This window comes from Hippocampus zosterae, chromosome 6 (assembly GCF_025434085.1).
Source record: "Hippocampus zosterae strain Florida chromosome 6, ASM2543408v3, whole genome shotgun sequence".
NCBI lineage: Eukaryota > Metazoa > Chordata > Actinopteri > Syngnathiformes > Syngnathidae > Hippocampus > Hippocampus zosterae.
Window position 1 is genome coordinate 13,890,292 of NC_067456.1, and position 26,408 is coordinate 13,916,699.

At 43.0% G+C, this 26,408-nt stretch overlaps 2 protein-coding genes across 3 annotated transcripts; both read right to left on the minus strand.

Moving 5' to 3' along the window:
- Nucleotides 1–361: 361 nt before the first annotated feature.
- LOC127601917 (proline-rich protein 36-like) lies at nucleotides 362–18,962 on the minus strand. 2 transcript variants are annotated; one of them, XM_052067605.1, is made up of 14 exons: nucleotides 18,774–18,962; nucleotides 7,668–7,870; nucleotides 7,368–7,450; nucleotides 7,144–7,283; nucleotides 6,886–7,066; nucleotides 6,579–6,693; nucleotides 5,236–6,483; nucleotides 4,516–4,782; nucleotides 4,000–4,410; nucleotides 3,720–3,878; nucleotides 3,463–3,636; nucleotides 3,294–3,375; nucleotides 3,056–3,204; nucleotides 362–2,964 (listed from the first exon to the last, which is right to left on the minus strand). In XM_052067605.1, the coding sequence occupies exons 1-14, from the start codon at nucleotides 18,784–18,786 to the stop codon at nucleotides 2,698–2,700; spliced, it is 3,492 nt and encodes a 1,163-aa protein (XP_051923565.1). In that variant the 5' UTR covers nucleotides 18,787–18,962; the 3' UTR covers nucleotides 362–2,697. The 2 variants fall into 2 exon arrangements, with proteins under 2 accessions (XP_051923565.1, XP_051923564.1); XM_052067604.1 differs by having other exon boundaries at nucleotides 6,886–7,069.
- Nucleotides 18,963–19,585: 623 nt separating this feature from the next.
- ctu1 (cytosolic thiouridylase subunit 1 homolog (S. pombe)) lies at nucleotides 19,586–22,323 on the minus strand. The gene is made up of 3 exons (XM_052067650.1): nucleotides 22,130–22,323; nucleotides 20,973–21,473; nucleotides 19,586–20,442 (listed from the first exon to the last, which is right to left on the minus strand). Exons 2-3 carry the CDS (start codon nucleotides 21,466–21,468, stop codon nucleotides 19,907–19,909), a joined length of 1,032 nt encoding a protein of 343 aa, XP_051923610.1. The 5' UTR covers nucleotides 21,469–21,473; nucleotides 22,130–22,323; the 3' UTR covers nucleotides 19,586–19,906.
- Nucleotides 22,324–26,408: the final 4,085 nt, after the last annotated feature.

The following is a 26,408-nucleotide window of genomic DNA, read 5'->3' on the forward strand; positions in this document are numbered from 1 at the left end:
CATCGGGAAAACTTTTGTTTCTAAAACAGTACCTCACTATTGCCACGTTTGTCAATAGATGAAAATTACAGGCAACAATCAAACCCGTTATCTAGATTAAATAACTAGTTGCGAAAATAATTTCAAAAATACCGTACAGTATTTGACATTTGTTACATGTGTTATTGGGATAGAGCAATTATTTTAACTGATCGCGTAGTCTCCACTCGACTCAATTTGGTAATCTGAGATCAGCGAGGGCTAGTCTCATTTTCTCACGTTTGTGTTCATTAAATGCCAAAATGTGTCAAGTCAAACACAATAGTTTTAATACAGTAACTTATATTGACAAAAGACACAAGTGCAGATATAAATATCCCAATTTGATAATCAAATGCCACAGAACGTCCTTTATTGACCAACAATTCTGTCATTGTAACAACAGTAGTCCAGCATCACTGTCCCAATAGTCAGCATCGTTGTGTAGGGAGTAATAATCAAAAAATACTCTTGGTAAGCATCCCAGTGCCTCTCGTAAAATTAAAGGTTTACAAAATACATGTTTGATTCATTCTTTTACAGTAATAGCATGGAGATGCTAGGAATCACTACAACCTGCAATGCGTGTGAAAATGTCCACTTTAGCTGCATGAATGGTGTACGTGAACGTTCATTTTCATGAGTGAAAACAAGGAATGATTTGGTAATGAAAATTTTCAAAATACAAGATTTCGCAAGTGTGTGCTTTCCCTTCGCACCATTAACTGTTGAACAATTACACTGAACTGGAATTATTCAATGACAAAAAATATCCAGATGATCAATTCTTGAAACACATCGTTACTCTTAAGAATATCTGACTTGTGTACTGTACATCAAATTTATTTTTTCCCAACATGTTGTGATAAACAATTCAAACCTAAAACGTGTGGCTGATTGAATAAATCCAGAGTGAAAAGACAAAGCATCTTCACATACGACGAAATAATCAATTTCTCACTCGACCAACTTCCAGTTGATGCTTCATTTACATTAATGCCATTGCTTTATTAAACATGGCACAATAAAACATGAAAACATCTCAACATTACCAACTGGCTGAAAATTAGTTAAAGCAGCGGTCCCCAACCACCGGTTCGCAGCTTGGTACCGGGCCACACAGAGACAGACCTGCAAGCTGTGAGCAAATTTACTCCATCAGACATGGCGTGAATGTGCGCCACTCTAGCCAATCGAAGTGCCCCTTCTAACATTGGTTTGAAAGTCGAAATCAACAGAATCTGCCAATAAATTAAAGAAGAACATCCATCCATCCATCCATTTTCTGATCCGCTTTATCCTCAGGAGGGTCAAGGGGCGTGCTGGAGCCTATGCAGCCGTCTTCGGGTAGTAGGCGGGGGACATAGCCGCACTCACACTCACACATGGGGACAATTTAGAGTGTTCAATCAGCCTGCCCTGCATGTTTTTGGAATTTGGGAGGAAACCGGAGTACCCAGAGAAAACCCACGCAGGCCCGGGGAGAACATGCAAACTCCACACTGCACTGTGAGGTAGACACGCTAACCACTGGACCACCGGGCCGCCCGTAAACAGAACGTAACAGGAACAAATTGAGCAAACGTATATCTAAACGCGTAGCTGATGGGCAGCCATGACTTCAGAAAACGAAGCCACTTTGACAAGAGAAGTTCCTCCCCTGGCGATATCGCCAGGGCGACGTGGAGGAGTAAGCTGTTCTGCGTGCTATGTCTTCCAAAAGCAAACAAACAAACAAAACAAGGCAATACAAGAAACCTGTTGAATCATTTGAGCAAGTATCAAAACTTCAAGTGGAGTTTGAACAACCTGCCCACCTAAACATTAGCGGTTTAGTCACTAATAACTAGCCAGCAGCCACCGGATGGAACCTGCAAACAATCGTGTCATCTTTTTTAAGGAGCAAAGGATCGTGACTTTAAAAATGATTGTTTACATGATAAGGCGTATTTATTATTCCTATTTGGTCCATTTAATAGTTCACTGTTATTTTGCTTCATTCTACATTAGTTGTGCAGTAGAATAACACTGTTTGAAATGAATGAATGTTAATAAAATGTTGAATTACTCTACAATTATCATTGTTATTAGTAACAGTGCTTTAAAACTGGCAAATAAAATGCGATGGAAAAAAAAATATGGATGCCGGTCCGCGAACAGCATGCACTCGTCTCAACCAGTCCGTGACACAAAAAAGGTTGGGGACCACTGAGTTAAAGTGTAATCACACAATAGCAAGTCAGCTGCTCCCTGCTATGATTGTAACTTTTTTTAATCCTAAAAAGGACATACTCAACCAGCGAGAATGTTAAAAATCCACATTTTTATGATTTTTTTTCAGTCCTCTGTCTTTTACTGTCAACCTGATAAGTAAATAAACTAGAAAATATAATAGAAAGAAAACAAAATAGCTATAAAGCTGAAGTCATCAGTCAAAACACACAACTGTTATTTCACCCTTGATTTCCATTGTTCACAAATGTCGGGTAAATCTACCACAGTTTACACACACACACTCAATCCAAAGCAGGGTGAATGTAGTTTAGCCTAAGCATGTTATGCAATTAAAACACACTTTCAAAAGGTTACATACACCCTTAGATTTACACTGTATTTATAACTTAGCTGCTCTGGTCACTCTTGTCAGCAGTACCACAAGTACTGTAGATGCCTCTCTCTTTAACTAAAGAGCTTCACAAAGCAGCCGTGGCAGTAGGGTTTGTCGTTCTGTTCTTTAAAGGTGCCCTTGTTGAGTTGCTTGAGGCAGAAGGCACAGACGAAGTGTTCCGGGTGGAACTTCTTGGACATGGCTGTGATACAGCGACCCGTGATGGGCTTCTGGCAGCCGGAGCACAGGGACCCACGGCGCTCGTGGTAGTGGACTTCGCAGTAGGGTTGGCCATCATGCTCAAAGAAACTTCCATTGACAAATGGCGTGAAACACTCCTGAAGAGAAATAATGGACAAAAGATGAAGATGTACGACATATTCTCTCGGCACACCTTAACATGGTCATAAACCACCGTCATATACACACCCTGCAAACAAAACACTCCGGGTGCCAAAGCGAATTGAGTGCTGAGATGTAGTTCTCCACAATGGCTCGAGCACAGCCACCACACTTTGGTGCAAACATGTCAAAGTAATCCTTCCTGCAGTAAGCCTTGCCATCCTTTTCGTGAAACCCTTGTATGGAAAACATGAAGGAGCTAAGAGATCAGACAACCCAATTTATATTATTTCTGAGAGATAATTTTATCAAGAACCAACACTACCGTCTGGGTCGAAGAAGCATCCACACTGAGCACAGAAGAAGTGTTCAGGGTGCCATGTTCGATCCAGCGCAGTTACAACTTGCTGTAAACATGAGAACACATTGTGCGGGTTGAGTTAAAGTCAGCACGGGTATTTGGCGACAACAACAACAAAAAAGCAGGGACGCACATTTAGTATGGGCCCGTTGCAGTAGTGGCATCGAGGAGAAAACAGGTTATGGTAGTCTCTCTCGCAGTAAGGCTGCCCTTCCCGCTCAAAAAAGTTTCTGGAGCCGATCTCCTCTTGACAGTGCGTGCACACAAAGTGTTCAGGATGCCATGTGCGGCCCATGGCAGTCACCAACTACACAAAAACAAATGAATATATAAAAGGCATCACCGAATCATTTTTGCTCTCAGATGACAGCAATTTACGGCGTATCTCACCTGTCCAACGATTGGCTTGAAGCAGGCGCCGCAAACTCCTTTCGCCACAGTTTGCACACCCAGTTTGTTGAGGTCCGACTGCAGGCTCCCGAGCATGTTGTCCAGCTTGTTCACCTGCGTCTGTGGACCGCCGGGAGCACCCCCTTTCCCTTGAGCCATCTGAGGAGGTTGGAATGCGGAAAGGGTTGAAAACACCGCTCATAGCTTATCGCGCTAATGGAAAGCATTTAAAAGGTGCGACACCCAGAATGGGGGGGAAAAAAATACGACGGGTTCATGCCTGCACCGAGGAGAAGAGAGGGTCATAGTCAGTTTGGCAGCCTACAGATACCAGGACCTTGGGTGCAACTGGCGGAACACTTTCCAGTGATGTAAGCTGGGTTGGGCTTTTATGAATAGACAGAGGGGGCTCTAGTGTGGGGGCAGGTGGGTCCTGAATGGGTGCTGGTGGCTGTGGTGCTGGTGAAGCCGTTATGATGTGCTGAAGTGGAACTTTGACTTGCTCTTGGCTGTGAGGAGGGTGAGGAGGGGGACAGGGCGGTGGAGGGGGTGGTGGTAAAGGAGCAGGAGTCTGCTGCACGGGGGGCATTCGCTTCGTTTTTTCTACGATAGGAGGATGACGAGGAGCAGGAGGTGACTGAGGCGGGAGAACCTGTTTCACAGCAACAGGTGACCCGGGGACAATGACAAACTAAAGTGGAAGAGAGACACACAGAGGGAGCACACAAAGAAACAGAGGTGACGCCGAAGGTGAATTAACTGGGGGAAAGCATCTGTTGAAAACACTGCTTCCAACCTTGTCCACCTCGCCGACCGCTCCATCAGGACGGAAGCGTTGAGGCTTGGACGTGACAATGACACCGTCCGTCAGCCAATCATCTGGCTGTTTACGGCGACGCTCAGAGCGGCTGATACCAAACTTGCCCTGGAGCTCCTCTATGAGGCGGTCCTGGGTAGAATTCTTGTTGACGATGATGGGACCCGTTTTCCTGCGCAGGACACCGTCTCGATACATAGGGTGCACATTGGGGGTCTCCTTAGTGCGCCTTATCACAGATTTGATCTAGACAGGAGTGTCAAGCAGCTCATCATCAATCCACTGTAACTATGGCCCAGTGATGAACAGCAAGAGCACACCGAGCGGGTGAGTCGCCTGATGACATTCCCAAGCAGGGATGCAGTAGTTGGGGGAGGAGCTTAAGACTCATACTTTTCCATGCTGAACCGAATCCCCCGGTAACCCCAGTATGTCAGAGCTAAGTGTTCTCGGGAGCACACGGTGAGTAGAACAGCAAAGCAACCCATGTTAAAAGTCTAACGTCAACATGGAGGCGTTCATAAATTAGAAAAAAATGTGCTGCAAGGGGTATGCATCTGCTGTGTTTCAGTCCCCACAAATGACAAGCAGAGTGTGTAGCAGCAGGCACTACTTGCGAGAGATGCGTCACTCCAATCAGCAAACAATGTTACACGTGAGAAACAAGGACATCCTGCATTGAGCAAGTGAGATGCCTACATGTCCCGAGGCAGAAACTCTGTCCATATTGGGCGGCTGCAACAAAGGTAGGTCCAGGGCAATGTCTGGAGACCCGGGGCATGTGGACGGTGTCATGGAATCGTCCATCCAGCTGGCTTCCGTCAGTGGAGTCACACTGCCATCTGTGTACAGCCTTTCAGTGTACGGCGTCATGGTGCCATCCAGTCCGTCGTGGAAAGACATGGACAGTTCCTCATCAGCCCAGTCCAAATCTCCGTTGGTGTCGGTACCTCCGTCCACAGATTCGTCTGTGATGGTGTTGGCGCTGGAAGTGAACATGTCAGGCTGCATACTGGTTCTGTCCATGGGCAGGATGAGCTCCTCCTGCATCTCGGGGGCTCCTCTGCAAAGACCGGGCGCCTCCATGCGGAGCTGCAGATCCTCCACCTCGGCCGCCGAGTCACTTTGAGAAAAACTCATCTCTAGCAGTTTGTCGAGTGCTTCATCCAGGGAGGGTTCTTCGACAGGGAGCTGATGCAGAGTGAGGGGGCTGGTATTCTTGGCTGGGGGTTCTGGCTGCATCTGATGTACACTAGCCATTGAAGAGCTCGGTAAAGTTATTGGTGAGGGAATGTTGGCCGGAGAGACCGGGGAGGAGGTTTTGAAGGAGTTACTGATTCGGGGCGGAGACACAGAAGTCATACAAGGGAGAGGTGAAGGCGTCTTTGGCACAGATAAGGGTGGGGTGAGGGACTGAAGGGGCGAGACGGAGAGATTCATATGAGGATCATGGGTGGCAAAGGAGCCACTGATCCTCTCATCAGACGAACAAGATGGTTTCAAAGCAGCTGCAGGGGGTGAAAAACGCTCCACCGATAGGCTAGGTGATTTTGAAGTCTTGTCTAAGACTGTGTTTACTGAAGTCGTTGAGGGAGTAGTGGACGGACTTGAACTGTTTCTCTGCTGGTTGTTTCTAACGGAAGTAGTGAGGACGAGCAATGAATTGTTTGCCGATGGGGGAACAGCGGCAAACACATCTGCGACAGAGTCGAGATCACTGGCTGCAGAAAGGGACGATATAGGACTGTGACAAGCGAGACGATTCAAAGAGGCCGCTGAGGAGCCACGGTCGACTCCATCCTCATCTATATGTAGTTCGAGACCAGCAGGCAAAGAGAACAGAGGAGAGGCACAGGCAGATGAGTGGGACAGACTGAGGAAAGGAGAAGCCACTGGGGTGATGAAGGTAGAGACTGGAGGATGAGGAGGGGTGGAAGAGGAGCTGGGCTAGAAAGACAGAAATGAGAGTAAGCCAGAACGCAGGAACTGCGAAACCATCCTGAATATGACAGGATTTTGTTTTTTAAACTGTGATTTTATACCTTGAAGTCAGACAAAGAGGCCATCAGTTCATCTAACTCTCGTGTGGCACATGAGGCTGAAATCCGTGTCTGCTGTTGAGAGGGGCTGTCCATATCACTGTGGCGAGGGGATGGGCTGGAAAATAGAATACACAGCATTTACCTTTGAACCATGACACTCAAAATGACCATTGTCCTAAATGCTATCTTGGGACCAGAAAGAAAAACTTCAAATGTGTACCATGAGGGTCAGAGCAGACATCCGTTTGCCGTTTGTTCATATAACAAATGAAATTAAGCAGCGAGTTGATGTTGAGCTCATCCGAACCTGGTCGAAGGCACTGAACCCTCCAGCTCATCCAAAAGACTCTCCACTGTGGGCCGGAGCTCATCCTGCCTTGTTCCATTCCTCTTGGGCTCCTCCTGAGGTGGAGGGCTAACTCTGATGTCAGGGGCATTGCCATTTTCATAGTGGGTGATGCTGGTGGATGGTAGCGGTGGGGCCCTCTCTTCTGCAAAAACATGACCATTACTCCTCCCGTTCCGCGTCAACAGGCCTGACGAAGATGGAAACCCTCGAATGTACCTGTAGTGGGGAATGAAGGGGAGCTCTGCTGAACCGCATTAAGCTCCAGAAGCAGTCTGTCAAGTTCCGACAAGTTGCTGCCCAGGGCGGAGGTCATGGCTGCTGTTGATGAGTCGGATGATTTTTGTTTGTTTGGAAAGCTGAGAGAGACAAACAAGTGTTAACCGAAGCAACACAAGCCCTCCTGTGATGCGCTGTCAATGCCAAGAGAGCAGCAAGCTAACCTGTAGACGTGGTCTTCTTCAATATGAGACGGAGGGCTGCTACTGTCCCTCGACCATGCGTTCTTCTGGACTGAACCTAAAGACTGCAGCCATTTTGAAACCAGTTATATGCACAGACTCAAAAGCAATCACAGGCGTTTTTCAAACTTTCATGATGACAATCCATTAAAACGTCTAAAACATATAAAACGTCAAATCAAGCGAGAGTTAAGGTTCCATTGTTTGATCCATCTTAGTTTCCTCTTTAAAAATCATGTCTGTGTTTGAGAAATGTTTTGGGGCCATACTAGAGATGTGCACCTGCTGAGAGGAATGATCGGAGTGGTCTTGCAGCGAACCATTCAGCGCTTCAGCTGTGGGCGGCGGAGGGACTGGAGGTGGAACTGATTGATCCTGGTTATAATTCCCACTAGTGGGGATGGAGTGGGGTGTCTCATCTGGCAAAAACATTGGTCTCTTTGAAATGTGGGACGTGGTCGATTCCAGGTCAGCCAATAACGCATCTGCAAGAAAAAGTGTGCATCAGCATTTTTCATCATCACGGTCTTAACAGACACCAGTTACATGGTCATTTTTATGTGTTATTTACGTGGTTGTTTGTCAGGCTGTAAAACGGACAACAGTAGCCTATTAATCGCTGGCTCTCATTACAGCCTGTCACCAAAAGGCAGTTCACTTCCTAACACCATCATGATGGCTTAATGTGCTGCCTGACCTTTCCAAAACATCCCCAACATTCTTTGCCCATCAGTCCTTCACTATAAATACAACTGTGCTGTCACTGAATTGCTACCTGCCCTCCTCCACTTAGCCTCCAGCTTTCAGAAACGTGGATCTGAACCCATGTGATTGTTCCGAACAAAGGGGTCTAGGTGTTTCTGAACCCTGTCCAGGGCAGGGATTGGGCCACACTGCTTAGTGGCCAACGGAATGCGAGAATAAAATAGCCTCTGACATCACACTGTTGGGCACCGTCAGCCTGTCAAGAATAGGTCACAGTCACCGGCTGCGTACTTTGACAAAAAGACATTAAGAACACTTACAGTTGGCACCTTTGATTTACAAGGAATGGAAGAGAAAGAGGGAAAAAAACTAATTGGTAAAATTCATACAATTATTATCATCTGTAAATTGTTTACCCACAGGAATCTTTTTATATGCACATGAGGGGAAAAAAAACATTCTTCGTGAAAGAGGAACTATCCCTCTTCAGACCGTCATCTCAGCCCACATCCCTCACTTTGTCCCACTGAGTGTCTACAATGAGTAGGCGTAAGAAATCATCTGTTGGTGCAACAGAAACTACGAAGTTGAAGTGCAACCTATAATCTTAGGCTCATAGCTACCTTGTAATACGGAAGTAAAGCGACACTCTACAGACATCAACGCCAATAAAACATTTAAAAGCATGACCAAATACATCTATCGTTCAATTCAAACTTTTAAAATAGGCTCCACAAAAAGGTCAGATTCTGTACTCACATTCCTGCTGCACCTGTTGGATGTGTCCATCCACAGCAGCGCATGCTCGTGAAGTAGACAAAGATAGTTAGCGAACAAGAGCAATGATAGACCGCAACAGGGGGAGGGCTTGGATCACCAAACTTGCCTGACAGTATCTCTTCAGTGACAATAATCAAAGTCATGATTCCCCCTCGCCCCAATCTTCTCATCCCAAAATGACTGCGGCAACTGTGATTGCAATCTGGCACCCTATTTGAAAAGGCGATAATTCAACAATAAGAAACAGATTTAATCCCCAGAAAAGCCTTGGATAAAATGAACACCGGCACCAATGTTCTGACCAATCCTGCACATACGTCGTGTTCATAGTACACATGCTGAAATTGGCTGGTTTACCATAAACCACTTGGGACCTCCTGCCTATTTAAAGCACTAAGCTCAGTGAGTAGCTCATGTCTGCGCAAATGAGCTGAAATATCACGGCCCTCTCAAAATAATCTGCACCTGGCGCAGACATGCTGAACAAGGTCTCACTGACGATGACCGTCACTTAAAAGATAAGGCCTCGAGGAAAGGGAAAAAAATACCAGTGACGGTGTGGAGTGTGTCATTTAAACATACTTGTAAGCACAAAAAAAGAATGGAATCAGTGTCAATGCATAATTAATTTTAATAACTCATTCCTAGAAAGCTTTATTATACTGACAAAGAAACCATACTGCGCAAGGCCCTACAAAAAACTGCAACTTTCTGAGACCATGTTTTGGACCATGTTAACTCAGCAGTTGGCATTTGCATGAGAAACATAGCCACCAAAGTAGGAGAAAACGGTATAAAATGATGACATGAAAAAAAAACAACAAGAATATATCTCAGTCGCGTTATGGTTGCTTTTGTTAGCCACTTGTGAAATATCTGTGTTGTCAAGTACTTTGTATTTTAAAACTGTCCTTATTCGCTCTTTACGCTAAACCAGGGGTGTCAAACTTATCTTTTGTAACGGCCCACATTGGAGTTATGGATTCCCTTGGAGGGCCGATGTAAAATCTCAACGTTATTTCTGGCCCATGACAATTTGACATTTCGGTCCAGATTTCAGCAAGGATCATAAAAATTGACACACATGATTCGCTCCCGTGGGCCACATAAAATGAAGTGGCGGGCCAGATCTGGCCCCGGGGCCTTGACTTTGACACCTATGTTCTAAACCATGCAATGAAAACATGTTCAGTTTTTTGCTTAACCCTTGTGGGCCAACAATTTCCCGTTTTCAAGGGAAAAGGAGATTTTCCATGTGGATGGCAGAATTGGGTGTTGCATGAGGATGACAGAGTGTGTTTGCTTGTGTCACCAAGAGTGCGGTTCACAAAGTGATAGAAGCATTCAAATTGAAAACACGCACTGTAAGCCAAGCGAGAGACTAATCTTTTCCATTCCATACCGGGACTTGAAGCCAGAGGACAAAGTCCAATTCTGCTCCAACAGTGTACTGAACTCAATCGTTCATTGTGCGGCCTCTGGAGAAAACATGTCATTCAGAGCTTTATGACTGGTGTTGATCGTTTCGCTCGAATGCCTCAGTCAGACATCTATCACAGCAATTCGAGGCCCAGTCAAATGCAGCATCTGTGTCTGATTGGGCTAACCAATGTGGATACGGTGCACATTCTTGTGGTAGTGGGTCTTGTCCAGTCTTGAGCGTGCACCCACATGAAGCTCCGCCGCACCAAGGCCTCGCAGCTTTTATCAGATGGATGTGAAGGTTGATGCAGCATTCCGTACATTCCTTTGTCCAATGTGCCGAAAGAAAGCAATCAGGCTCGAAAGGAGAGGTATAATAAGCCCTATCCACTCAGTTCACACCCACATCCGACTCGAGAGGGAAACTGAGGGAGAAAGGTAAACGAAAGCTGACTCAACCGTGCTTAATATGAAAATAATGACAAAACTGTCGACAATGGTAGGATGCATTCCGCGAACTGGTACATACTTTGATTTCCAGAATAATAGGGATGATGTTGTCAATGTTAGAACATTGTACATTTATTTACCACAGACATCACCAAAGAGTATAGATCAAGCAGAGCTGCTTAATCCTTTCTATTAACACTTGGGCCATGCGGCTGGGTCACCAGGGTGCACAGCTCATCTGTTTATGGACCCATGATGAAACTCTAGACCAGTGGTTCTTAATCTGGGTTCGATCGAACCCCAGGGGTTTGGTGAATCAGTCTCAGGTGTTCGAAGGAGAGTCTGCCATGGAGGTTAACCTGCATGCTGTACTCCACTGTATGTGTGTTTTTTTTTAACCCCACAGGCGTGTTAACATTTGCTGCCAGTCTTGTTTTATATAAATACCACATGAGCCTGTTGGTCTAGAGCAGTGGTTCTTAATTTTGTTACAGGTACCGAACCCTGCCCGTTCATATGCAGATTCACCGAACCCTTAGTGAAAAATAAAAACAAAAATATGATTAGAGAAGTTTGCGTGCCACTTGGGAAATCACGATCGCACCATTTCATTCATGGTACATAATATAGTTTAATGATGCTGTTTTTTCACCTGAGGGCAGCCATCCACCGGGCGGCGGTGGCTCGCCGGAAATAGATTTTTCGTCTATACGTGAACGCTTCTGTGCATTTGCGACGTCTCCGCATCAAGCAAAAGCAATTCATATTTTGAGTCTCCTAACCATTGGGTAAAGCCTGCCACATGTGAAATGTTACGACATGTTACGAGTAAGAATAGTGCAGCGCAAGCTAGCACAGTTCCGTTAATTCCACTACCATCCCGCTGCGTGCCTGTTGGAAAGCAAACTCAACGCCATGTGGTGTCATTTGGGGCTAATGGAAAAGAAGCATTGGTGAGTTGGATGCGTAATGGCACAAGAGGTGGATTACACCAGTATGTCGAAAATAAATGCACATCATGCTGTGTAAAGTAATTCCGTATCTGAAAGTCAAAGTGCGGACTGTAAAGTGGAAGCCCTTCTCTGCAGAGCACTGAAACAAATGAGGAGGTAGTCAAGAGACTGCTGGAACACCAATTCACCGAGTCCACATTCGTCGTCATGCACATGTCAAGAACGCGTGACGATAAGTAGCATATTGCACTTTAAGCAATTAGAATTGTGCGGGATGTGTCCGGCCCTCAAAGAAAGACCACTTTGTTGCAAGCGCTAAAAACAGAAAACACCCTGTCAACATATAGTAGCTGCTTTGTTACTGATGTGCAACTGCTCCTGCTTTCCTTTTTACTCTCAAGTTTTCAAACATTTGTAGCTCATCTAGCATTCTGTCAGGTCTCAGAGAGGGGGGCACAACAAAAAACTGAAGAAAAAAGTGGAGTGCATTTCAGCATTTCCGATATTAAGGATTCCGAAATATGACTTGGACGATGCAACAGTTTTGTTGAGGCCAGTTCCATTCTTTTGGTCTTCTAATATATTCTAATATAATAATTATGTGGAACTACCAGTAAAACAAAATGCCAGGTTTTAATTTGTTTATTTTCCTTTCTTTTTTTTAATAAATATTTATTTCAGTGACCATTGTGGGTTTTTGTTGATTTAGCGTGAGGGTGCTAAAAATGCTGTACATGTGTGTACATTGCTGACACAGATATTGCCATCTGCCCACATCACCCTTGCAAAAAGATTTGAAATTCATCTAGCATTCGCCAAGGTGAATTGCTCCGATTAAAAGAAAGCCTCCATGACATTGTAAAAAGCTCCAAATTCGATGTGACCCTGCAGCGCAAAACAAATGACTTGGGTCAAATTGAAGAAATCGAGATTTTCTGAGGGGGCATTAAAATGCTTTCCAATGATGTATAAAGTGTGGAAACCAAAGCTGAACAATTTACAAAAATAATCTAATGTGCAATAACCCACCAAAGTACCTCGGACCATATATATTTTTTGAACATACATGTACGAGCAAAACCACAAGCACAAAAATTAAATTAACACCACTTATTTCCCATATCATGACCTTTATAAGCCCACATTTTCATCCAGAAATCCCAACATGAACTTTAATAAGAAGTGGTCTATCAGTGTTAGCCTAGCAGCAAGAATATTTTGTCAACACCATGAGAGGATTATATTACGGCATGCTGCTGGTTCATACGTGTAATGGCGCAGACTTAAATTAAATCTGGGGTTGCAGAGAACCCCGGGCTTTCTGTTGATACCAGCTATGGTTTTCCTTGTCTTGCAACGGGCAGCGATCAATTAGTTTTGTTGATTTTCCAGACGCTTATCACGAAAATATCACGGTTTTCAGGTGTTAAGGGAAGAATTCATACCGAGTCCAACTGAAAAGTGGTCTTTGATTATCTAAAGTACGAATTTCCACTAGGTCAATGCTCTTTGTGCTGTAGTTCAAAACATGGCCGCGCAACCTCCAAATGCTTTGGTGCTGGAAAGTCGCGGATTAGCATGGGGGCTGACAAGGAAATTAGTAAGTGCGCAAACTGCAAAGTCATCGATGACCACGGATAGCACGGAGAAGCTGGGCGGATGAGAATGTGGCAAGAAAGTCTTGTCGACCCCAACTGTCACCTCCCACCAATGTTTCGAACAGTGGCCTTGGGTTCATTGTTTTTCTCCTGTTTCCTCAGGATGTGGGGCAGGGTCTGTTGCCTTAGCAATGAGGTCAGCCATGCTCCTCTCTCTTCCCCAGATCCAGAACAGGATGGGTGGGGAGTTCGGCGGCCAGAGCAATTTACAGCCAGGAACTTTCGTCTCGCCCAGGGAAGCCCAGTGGTTTTTACTGGGGTGCAGCCATCACCGGGTGATGATAGCTAATCGGGGTTACGAAGCCACTAAACGACTTCTAGTAAGCCGTTCAACCACACGACATTTAAGAGCATGTCGGCTCAACCTCAAGCTCTCATTCAACAAAACCTTGTCTGAAACATAATCAGCTGAGACGCTGGAGTACTGCTGCAGGTGGTAAAGGCCAGTTCCCACGATTGAAATAGCAAACACAGTACGGGAGTACTTGAACAAGGCGAACTGCAGAAAATCTTAGCGACAGAACGAGGTAGTCTTTCATGCGTCATTAGGTAAGGTTTTTTTTTTATAGCTGATATGAGAGTCAGGGTCGTTTTTTTCTGATTAAATGCTTTTGCTTTTGTGGTTTTAAAAGCATGAGAATTGTTTCCCAGAAGCTGTAAAAAGGGAAGCGATCGTATCAATAGCGGTGTCGTTACAGTGCGCCAAGGTACGGTATTGGCACTCGTAAAGATGATTCAAAACCGATAACACATCAGGACCTTATGGTTCGAAGCCATATCAGCCTTATATTTGAGGGGATACTTTAAGGACACGGATGACACTTTTGAGCAACCAAAAATTATGATCAGCAAAATGGACGATGAACTGCTGGTTAATGGTTAAAGACCTCTGTTGTCAAGATGGTCTAATTTTTACTAGTAAACTCTCCATGTATCATTTTTTTTTGCATAGGAAAATGACATTGGCATTCTTTTTTAATATCATCAATCCATGTTGGGGCAACCTCTAAATTATTATTAGATATATATTTTTTAATGAATGATTTGTACCTGGAATGCCCATTTCTCATGAGCAAAACAGATACTCCCCCACCATGTCTTGGTGTGATGTCAGCGTAGGAACTGGAGACACAGTACTCTTCTTATTCTACTACTACACTTACCAGGGATGTGACGGCCATCAGAAATTTCAGGAGGTTCGCTAACGGCAGATCCAACAGCTGCATGAAATGTGTTCAGGTACAGATTCTGAATTACAGTGAGTGTGTTGATATATTTCTGGACAATATTTTTGTTCTTGTTTTGTATTCTTAGTGTTGTCATGTTATGACAAGTTGTCACTAAAACGGTTTCGAGGTGGCTCTTGTTTGATGTAACATTTGATTATTACTGATGACAGGTAGACAGATTAGACCGTTGACTGGATATGGCTTAGGTTGAGCATTCCAGCATTTTCTTGGTATTACACGAATGATGATGTTTAGAGTTGTGCTTCTTAAAGTCCATGCTATTTTGAGTTGTGTTTTAGCCTACTAAATTATCCAGAATATAGTTTTCCATTTTTTATCCAGTTGATGTTTATTTGTGCTTTTTTAATATGCTTATCATTGGCTAATCCCTAAATCAAATCTACTTATGTCGTCCTACTTTACATTCTTGTGATCATAAAAGAGGGAGAGTGATATCAAATGGTTACTTCTGATGCATATTGGAGTCTCACGTGCATAATAAAATTCATTAAATTCAATTCATTTGGTTCCTGCTGTGTACAATTTCAAATGGCTGATTTGATGTTTTTACATAATCACAATGACTTTGTTGCATTGCTTAGGTTTTTATTTCGTAATACATTCATACTGATCATTTTGGTGCTACTGTAATAATCAGGATTTTAAGTGTTTCTATTATTTCTTCTCTAGTAACAAATGTCACTTTTTGTCAAGCAAAAGGTTAACAGTAATTATTCCAAGGCCATTGCTAGTGTTGTGGTACACATTGCTCACAATTGGACAGTGGGAGTGGAATCAATTTGCACTCAATCAAGTCAAGTCACAATCATCGTGTGATTTACCGGTGCCCTGCAAATGGGAAAAGGACGCATCCCGGGAGCCAACACACAGCAATCTGATATGGACTCCGAAGTACTGACCAGAGAAAAGCTCAGAGTCTGACTAAAGACTAGGGCGCTATTTCTCAGAGGGAATTCCTCTCAGTGCGATGTGGAGCGAGACCGGTCATGTTTCCAAACAGCAAGACTATCTAGAAGCATTTGTTGACAAGTGTGGTTGACAAGTTGGGAAATAAATACTCACCGCTGTTTGACTTTATATATCCGCAGTGCCCCACTGAGAAAAATGATGGGCCATATACAGTTCAACATCTACCAGACCTTATAGCAAATAGATATATTTGACACAAGTCCAAATCATTTGCAATTACCCGGGGGTCACACGTTTGACAGGATGACAGCTCTCCCTCTTGGGACAACATGCATGGAACCAAGAGTAGCGCAAGGTCATGACCAACGCAGTATTTGGCCTTGGAGCCTGCATCAGAGTCATGCTTGACATTCTTCTGCAGCCTCACCCCCGCCTTCAAACTTCTTCAGTGAGACTGCAGGCTCCTTTTTAACCAACAATCAGCCTTTTCACCAACTCAAGGCAGCTATGACTCCAAATGTATCCTGGAGGTGTTCACACAACAAGGCAACACAAAAAACACGGCCCAACGTCCTACCAATGAAACTATTCAAGTGTTTGACAGCTTCACTTTATTGTGAAAGGGAACCAACGTGCGAGAGTTTCATTCAAATATAGCAGACGGATCAGCTAGTGAAAAAGAAATAGACAAAATTAAGACGTTCAGAAGTTCCAACGTCAGAGGTATGGAATGAGGAGGTGGTTGGTTGTTTCTGCACAGAAAATAAAAACAACTTGTAAAATTCAGTTACCAAACCATAGCACAATTCCTCACTTGGTTAACCCCTCCTCCAAAAGGGTTTGCAATTGAAGATAGATGCCACAAAATGATGGCAAATGGCTACTTTCCGTCGAAATAATGTTGCTCCACTCACATTGTTTCTATGACACCAAAATGCCACTGACGCCAAAGCAATACTGTTATACCTTGGCCCTGAGCATGAAAACAACAATAGGTGCGTTTTCAACCATAACGGAGGTTTATTTATTTATTTTTTAATTGCAAATGCTGAACCACACTGTACATCCTTACATATGTTTGAAGGTGGGTGGTATATTCAAGTCACAGGCTTATTTCATGCCCATGTGGTTAACCACTGACTCAAATCGCTGCTAAATAAACCTGCCTTCAAGGCCCAAATTTCCCCTTGAAGGCATTGTCATTTCTGCCTTAAAGCAACAATCGATCATGAATACAGAAGCAATGAGACAACATCAACACGGCAGTCAGGGCAACAGTGTGTGTGCTGTTAAAAATTTCACAGCGCAAATGCATGCTATAATGCTCCTAACTGGTACATAGAGCAAAGGTGCTTTAACTCTGTGTCCATCTGTCAGACTGCACACAGAAAATGAGACGCGCATCAGGTTAAAACCTTCCTGAATAATTAAATAAATAAAAACCCTATCCATGTCTAGATGTGTAATTTTCCACATTAGCGGCCATCTAACTTAACTAGCACTACATGTTTTTCAAAGAACGGCTTTGACATAAAACATTGACATCTCTCGGGGACGGCGAGATGAAAGGTGCATTCAGATTCCGTCGGACATTTCAAACTCAAACGGAAAAAAAAAGTCCCTAGAGGCAGTAAATGTTAAGAGTTACAAGTCTCAAAATAAGTTGGGCTTTCTATCAATAAATCACAGCTGACAAATATCAAGAATAATGTGAGTGAAATCGCTTTGCTAAATCATTTTACTAAATCACAATCACATTTTTAAAAATTTAAATTACAATCAATTGTAACTTATGTTGCACTACCTAATCAAATCGCTAGGCTTCCATCCTTCAGTCTAGTGCAGGGGTCACCAACGTGGTGCCCGCGGGCACCAGGTAGCCCGTGAGGACCACACCAATAGCCCGCCAGTGCTAGGATTGTGATTTTCTAGTAAAAATTATGATTTAAAAATGCAAACACGGGCTGTATTGTGAGACATCTTTAAGATGATCAGAGCCTGAAAATGAAGATCATTAAGTATTAAAGTATTAAGTATTAAACATACCACATTCTAATATTATTAAATGTCATTTGTACAAATGTTATTTCAGTCGTGTATCAATTTGGTAGCCCTTCACACAATCAGTACACATGAAGTAAAAGGCTGGTGACCCCTGGTCTAGTGGTTGGAATGTCAAACAGTAAATATTCAATTTGATTTTATACACCCCAAAGCCTTAAATAAGAAACAACAACTATATTTCCGTGCTCTAAGACTTTAAGTCCTGCATATGAATACAAATATCAGTAGTATGTAAAAATTGTTACATGTTTTTCTTGTACATTGTGAAGTGTTGTAAAACGAGACGACTATACATCAGCAAATATGGTCAAGCTGTGCAGCTCCAAAAAAGGGTGCGACCAAGTCTGTGCTGGTGCGACCAACTGAAAAGGTTTGTAGCACCAGTGCAAAAGTTAGAGTCGAGCCCTGAGCAAAGACATGACTTTAAAAGCTAATGTTACCAGTGATGTACTGAATAACCTGAGCCACATCACCCTGCTTTTTCAGTAATGCAAACTTTGTTTTAAAGCTATTTGTGTTATTACATTTTGATATGACTGTAATCTCAATGTATGAGCCTTTTTTTCTCAATATTTATGCCGCGTTGCAGAGGCTCTTCAGTAAGTCAAGTCTCACCGACTGGCTGTTGCATTTGAACATTTCATCACTACGATTTGTCCAGGATTTTTGAAGGCAGGCGTAATTCATCTATTTCGAGTCTTTTTTTTTCTTGTGAAGACAGCCAAGAAGGGGACAGTAGGGCCCTGTTGGCTCGCCCAACTCTCCACGCATAAGCAGCAACTTGGTGAAGCGAAAGTTGACGAGTTATTATCAAAAGGTCAGACAAATACGGCAGGTCTGCAGTCCAGAGAAAATTCGATTTGAAAGAACACACTGTATGAGTTATTACCATGATAAACAGCTGACGTCCTAACTTGAGGTAGTTTTAAAAGGTAAATGCTAGCGATGACCAGCCGCTAGGATAACACTCTTAGAATTGCCGCAGAAACATCAAACCGCTAGAGTATCATTTCAGATGTCCCATGCGAGAAAGGTTACGTTCAGTGCAAAGTTTGCTTCTACACTAGATTGCGTCTCAAAGTGAACGGAGAAACTTTTCCTTGTCACGTTGACTCCTCCGCCCTGCTTTCGCCGCCACTTTGGCTTACCAATCCCGAGCACGACCCTTTCCCAATGCATCTTGAGGCTGCAACTCACCCAGGTCGTCCATGCTGACTGAGTGCCCGCTTCGACCAGTGTCACTCAATGCTCCAAAGTCCCTCAAACACTACGGACCACGTGTGGGCTTTTCCTCTACAAACTTCACCGCCGATTCACCGCTGGAAGTTGGTCAGGGTCGTTTACGTGAACGCGCAAACTGTGTGCGCGCTATACGTGTACTTTGCTGGAGGGCGCGCTGGAACTTGGAGCGCCATCTAGTGGCTAGGTGCCGGCATTTGAATTGAGTATGCATTTTTATGAAAACTTAAAACCGCTAAAACAGCATCTGGCGTTCCAAAATAATCTCATTAGAAAAGAAGAATAATACTCATACAAGTAGGTGTTTGTTATGATTAGCTTACTAGCATTTGTAGTTACTCGGGTCAGAACATCCACAAAGGTAGGCAAAAGAATTGTGTAAACCAATATAAAATCGCGCCTTCGTTGTTTTTAATGTCGGTCATGATGATGCTACTCAGCGAGCTAGAATTTTTTTTAGGTGGTACTTACTTTGAAACGTTGGAAAATCACACAATAAACATGTTATCATATTTGGAAGGATTACAGCTAGCAGAATCTATCTGTGCAAACGATCTAAATCTGACCGAATTGGACAACAGCATATTAAACTTTTTAAGGATCGGCAACTCCCTGTAGGAGATCCTCTGCAGTGTCAGGGGATGTCACAACCGCTAAATCCCAAGATTGCTCAAGAGGGAGGTGTGTACAGTGTTGTGTTTTTGTGACTTCTTGGCAACATACACAAACACACAGAGTTCAAGTCTTTCAACACAAAAACAGAGACCAAATGAAACATAGTGTTTATTACTGTAAGAAATAATTAATACAATACCATCGTGTGAAAATCATAAGTGACATCATAGGGACCTGGGAGGTTTAAAAAATATATAGTGGGACAATTATTGATTGTCATTTCTTGTGCTACTCCAACTCCCACCAAGAATGTAAAAAAAAAGGATAGTTATTATGATATAGCTGAGAGCTGATCATGGGTACTAATTGTGGTACAGCAGCACACATCATCCCATGATCAATTAAAGGAAGCACTAAATGTTTTGTCAAAGCTAGATTTCTGAGAAAAAGAATATCACCTATTTGTGTCACACTCGTCAAATGTCAAACACTTTCAGCTTCCTCTCCTCCTTTTCAGTAAGTGGCTCATTGTTGACAATCTTATCATGCAACCGGTGGTGTTTTCCTATGCCCAGTTTGGGCAGGCCTCTGTTCAGACCTTCCAGAAGCACGCAGGACTTGCACAACGTCTGACTGGAGATATAGCCACACCTGCTGCAAGTTCCTTGCACGGGCATCTTCACATCCTCCCGTATAGAAAGATTCTCCCCCGAATGGATGATATCAATGATGGTGCTGGAACGTATGCTCTCCAGATCTTTTAAAAAGGTCCTTGCGTAGCCACGATAAGCGTTAGGAGAGTAGATGCATTCAGTGGAAAAGTAGTCCAACTTTTTGAAATAAGCATATAAAACTATCTCTTTCTCATAGGCATATTTGAGAGGCTTGCAGCGTGGTACGACCCCGTCACCCTCGCTGTTTGTGGAGATGGCAGTACAACGCCGCAGACGTGCTATGTCCCCTCGTAAGACATTCATCAGTACCGTTTCGGCTATGTCGTCAGCATTGTGACCTGTGCAAAAACACACCCATTAGTCGTCACATACGGTACATAAAATTATATATATATATATAAAAGATGGGTATGAGTATTTCTCTTTGCACAATCTCTCGACTCTGTCTGGTGAACCATGTCTATAATTTTCAGTTTGAGAGTATGCTAAACAAATTGTCTTCATTTTAAGGCTTCTATTAAGACATCGTAACCTGGTGTGGCAATAATTATGGATGGCACTGTAAATTAATATTACAGTATCTGGTTTTCTTAGAACTTATTACAACAGAGTATAATATCCTACTTAACAACAAGCTTTTCATTTTGCTTGTGGTGGTGTAAAACCTGACTGAGAAATGAATCCCTAATGAACCAAAAAGAGGTAAGAAAAATATTAAAAACAGCCCTTATTATGATACAATGCAGTTGGACAACACTCCAAACTAAAATTGCATGTATAAATTGACCTACTGGCTCTCAAGAGAAGGGTGCCACAGTGACGGTGTACCAAATATTGGAGTGGCCGTTGTATACAAGTTTAGCATTACCTGTGCAGATCTTGTCCACTTTCAGCATGACAGCTCCTCTGTCCAGTGCCTGTCGTCTGAACACGCCACAGAAGGTGCAGTTATTTTTCAGTCCCACTTGCTTCACTATGGCATCCATAGTCCAGCCGTACAGCTCTTCATACGACACGATCTTCAGCGGCAGCTCATACTGTTGCTGGTTCCTCTTCACCGTCTCCAAAGAGTCATCCCTATAACCAGTGATGCCCTCATCCACAGAGAGGAGCATAAGATTCAAGCCATACGAGTACCTCTCGTTCAGGAGCTTCATCACGTGCGCCAGAACCGTGGAATCTTTGCCACCAGATGCGGCAATCCCAACAGTCTCACCGGGTTGGAATAAATTCGCCGCTACAATGGTTTGATGCACCTCCTCTTCAAAGGCAAAGAAGAAGCACTCCTTACATAGCGAGTGACCCGTTTTGGGACGTTTCAGCATGGCACGCTTCTCAACACAGTTGCTGCATTGGACAGGCATCTTTGCTGTTGGGAGATTAAATGAGGTTACATCAATGAAGATGCAACATGTTCCCACTCATTTTGACGTCCGAGTTTTTTCCAAAACAAAATCAACCCCGAAAGCCCGCCTTCATTGTTATAATTTACATATCGCCCTATTTTAAATGGTAACATTCGTGATGTGTCTCTATGGCATTTTCAATTAAAATCATTATTATCTTTGCAAAGTGATATCTTATATATTTGCAACTGATATTAAACTATATAATCAACGAAAACCCCACAGCGTTTATGACGTGGCACAATCACAAGAGAAGCATGCCAAGAAATTGCTAATAGAAACTTTAGTGTAGAAGAAATTCTACAGGAATGGGGAAATGCTAAGAGAATATACTCATTAGTCAATTCTTGTATGTTGTGACGTAATAAAGTTGTGTTTTCTTCATAACAAAACGGTGTTGCTAATTTCCCATTGGTAAACAACAACACATTTATTGATAAGGTTTTAGAGAGTTACACTTTAAACGTGGTCATGTAACACTAATAGGTACGTCTCGATTTCGAGTGTATTCCAGATTTAAATGTACCATCACGATTCACATGTGCCACGATGATACACGAAGGTTAGCTCCTACAGCCCAAGCTAGTGTGAAGTATCGTTTGTGTAAAATGTTTCATACCATTCAAGTGCAGTCAGCGTGGAAAATGAATACTAAGACAGACGGAAGAAATATAGCACAAATAAAAACGTCTGTAGCTCAATTAAACGCCGTAGAAAAAAATGGCATATTTAAGAGCCGCATATTGACGAGCTAATTGGGGCTTGTGTTGCATCGGCTCTTCTTCACTGACCAACGGGATGTCACGTCAATTTCCAACAGCGCACCCTGTCGTTGACGCCATGAAAAGAAATCTCAAAACGTTTTACGACCCGAAAAAATACAGTTCGGAATCTACAGACCTGGTTGACTTTAAAATCGCCCAATTAATGTACAAAGCACACAATAACATGCTCTGCCAAAACATTCAGAAGTTTTTTGAAATTCGAGAAAGCAACTATGAATTAAGAGGTACCAACTTATTCAAAAAACTCAAAACAAGAACAAACATCAAGCAAAGAAGTGTATCTAGCAAAGGTGTTAATATGTGGAATAATCTCGAAACGGACCTAAAAATGAGTAAATCGCTTGCTGATTTCAAAAACAAATTCAAAAAATAGTACAAACAACCTACATCAATCAGAGTTAAAATGATAAATTCTAAACATTAAATATAATGATAAATCAGAACTAAGTTGATAAATAGAGAAAGGTATTGAAATATCCATTATGAATAAAAGAGAAAATTGACACAAGAGTGCCAGAGTGAGGATGTATATAATCCAGATACAAACGAAAAGTTGTGAAAATATCACGGTTAAGGGTAAAGTATGAGCCTTAATGGAGACTTCTTCTTACTTTTTCTTTTCTGATTGATATAAAAATGATTTAGTAGATATAAACACATAACGGGGTAGGACTAGATACGTTTTTTTACTTCATCCTACTCCCTTGAATATAATAACTGTGTTGAATGAAGACTGATTTCTTTCTTTTTACTTGTTTATCTACCTTATTTTCTGTCAAATTATTACTGTATATGTTTGATGTTCAATAAACAAACAAACAAACAAAATGATCTTACTAGTGAACTAGTGAGCGTTTTGTGGCTTACATGTTCACTAGTAAGCGTCAAAATGACCTTACTAGTGAACTAGTGAGGGTTTGGGGCTTACATGTTTACTAGTAAGTGTCAAAATGATCTTACTAGTGAACTAGTGGGCCTTTTGTGGCTTACATCTTAACTAGTAAGCCTCAAAATAAACTTACAAGTGAACTAGTGGGCATTTTGTGGCTTGCATGTCAACTAGTAAGCCTCAAAATGATCTTACGAGTGAACTAGTCGGCGTTTTCCGGTTTACATGTCAACTTGTAAGCCTCAAAATGATCTTACTAGTGAACTAGTGGGCGTTTTGTGGCTTACATGTCAACTAGTAAGCCTCAAAATGATCTTACTAGTGAACTAGTGGGCACATTTATGGCCTTACGTGTTCACTAGTAAGTGTCAAAATGATCTTACTAGTGAACTAGTGGGCGTTTTGTGGCTTACATGTCAACTAGTAAGCCTCAAAATGATCCTACTAGTGAACTAGTGGGCATTTTGTGGCTTACATGTCAACTAGTAAGCCTCAAAATGATCTTACTAGTGAACTAGTAGGCACATTTATGGCCTTACATGTTCACTAGTAAGCGTCAAAATGATCTTACTAGTGAACTAGTGAGTGTTTTGTGGCTTACATGTTCACTAGGAAGCGTCAAAATGACCTTACTAGTGAACTAGTGAGCGTTTTGTGGCTTACATGTTCACTAGTAAGCGTGTAATTTGATCCTACTAGTGAACTAGTGGGCGTTTTGTGGCTTACATGTTCACTAGTAAGCCTCAAAATGATCTTACTAGTGAACTAGTGGGCGTTTTGTGGCTTACATGTCAACTAGTAAACCTCAAAATGATCTTACTAGTGAACTAGTGGGCACATTTATGGCCTTACATGTTCACTAGTAAGCGTCTAAATGATCTTACTAGTGAACTAGTGGGCGTTTTGTGGCTTACATCTTCACTAGTAAGCCTCAAAATGATCTTACTAGTGAACTAGTGGGCATTTTGTGGCTTACATGTCAACTAGTAAGCCTCAAAATGATCTTACTAGTGAACTAGTAGGCACATTTATGGCCTTACATCTTCACTAGTAAGCCTCAAAATTATCTTACTAGTGAACTAGTGGGCGTTTTGCTGCTTACATGTCAACTAGTAAGCCTCAAAATGATCTTACTAGTGAACTAGTGGGCGTTTTGCAGCTTACATGTGAACTAGTAAGCCTCAAAATTATCTTACTAGTGAACTTGTGGGCGTTTTGCGGCTTACATGTCAACTTGTAAGCCTCAAAATGATCTTACTAGTGAACTAGTGGGCGTTTTGTGGCTTACATGTCAACTAGTAAGCCTCAAAATGATCCTACTAGTGAACTAGTGGGCATTTTGTGGCTTACATGTCAACTAGTAAGCCTCAAAATGATCTTACTAGTGAACTAGTGGGCACATTTATAATAATAATAATAATAATAATACATTTTATTTGTAAGCGCTTTTCATCTCACTCAAAGACACTTTACAAGAGCATAAAAACACAGGATAAAAATGTGCATTTAAAACAAGCATACATAATTTACAAAAGTTCATTTGGATGAACAAAAGAAAAATTGGTAAAAAAGATTAAAAGGTATTAAAAGCATAGCGGAACAGGTGAGTTTTTAGGGATGATTTGAAGGATTGGAGGTCAGTACAGTTGCGGATGTGTTGTGGTAGAGCGTTCCAGAGGGTGGGGGCGGCGACAGAGAAGGCTCGGTCCCCCCAGGTTTTGAGCTTGGTCACGGGGATGGCGAGGAGGTTTGTGTTTGAGGAGCGGAGATTGCGGGAAGGAGTGTATTGGTAAAGAAGGTCGGAAAGATAGGAGGGTGCCTGATTGTGAAGGGCTTTATACGTGAGTATGAGCAGTTTAAATTGAATACGCTGGGGAACAGGGAGCCAGTGGAGGTTTTTAAGGACGGGGGTGATGTGATCACGAGTGCGGGTGTGGGTGAGTAGGCGGGCGGTGGCATTCTGGATGAACTGTAGTTTATTGAGGAGTTTGGAGGTTGTACCATAGAGAATGCTATTGCAGTAGTCAAGGCGGGAGGTGATGAAGGCGTGGATGAGGGTTTGAGCAGCGTTAAAAGAAAGTGATGGGCGGAGACGAGCAATGTTTTTGAGGTGGAAGAAAGCAGTTTTGGTGATTTGGGTGATGTGTTGATCGAAAGAGAGGTTATTATCAAAAAGGACACCGAGGTTGCGACAGTGAGAGGAGGGGGACAGGGTCAAGTTATCTATAGTGAGGGTAAAGTTGGTGGTTGTTTGGGTGAGGGACCGAGGACCGATTATAAGCAGTTGAGATTTAGTACAGTTAAGAGTGAGAAAGTTTGTTTGCAACCAGGATTTGACATCTGAGAGACAGTTAGACAGGGTGGAGTGGGTTGTTGGGGTAAATGATTTGGTGGATATGTACAATTGGACATCATCAGCGTAGCAGTGGAACTGGAGACCATGATGACGTATGATTTGGCCGAGGGGTAAAAGATAGAGAATGAAGAGAAGTGGACCAAGCACAGAACCCTGGGGGACACCTTGGGACAGTGGGGCAGTGTAGGAAGAGCAGTTGTTTATGTGTATGAATTGTTTCCTGTCTGTGAGATAAGAGTGTAGCCAGGTAAGGACTTTGTCGGTGATGTTTAGGGATTGTAGGCGAGAGAGTAGGATGGAATGGTTGATGGTGTCAAAGGCAGCTGTAAGGTCAAGAAGGATGAGGATGGAGAGTAGGCCGGAGTAAGAGGCGAGGAGGAGGTCATTGGTGATTTTAAGGAGGGCTGTTTCAGTGCTGTGTTGTGTGCGGAATCCAGATTGAAATTGTTCAAAAAGCTGGTTGTTGTTTAGGTAGGTTTTAATTTGAGATGTGACGGCACGTTCTGACTTTGGACAGAAAGGGAAGGTTGGAGATGGGTCGAAAGTTGCTCATGATGTCAGGGTTGAGTCCGGGTTTTTTGATGATGGGGGTTACGGCAGCCAGTTTGAGTGAGGAGGGGACATAGGCAGAGTTGAGGGAGGAGTTGACAATGTTCATGACGAGGTGGGAGATGGTGGGAAAGCAGTGCTTGACGAAGGAAGATGGGATGGGATCCAGTGTGCAGGTGGAGGAGTTCATTGTTGAAATGATATTGGTGAGTTCGGCTATGGAGACAGGTGTGAATTCAGAGAGAGGTGAAGTAGTTGGAGTGATGGATGCTGGTAGGAAGGGAGGGGGGACAGGTGAGGTGGTGAGTGAACTGTAGAG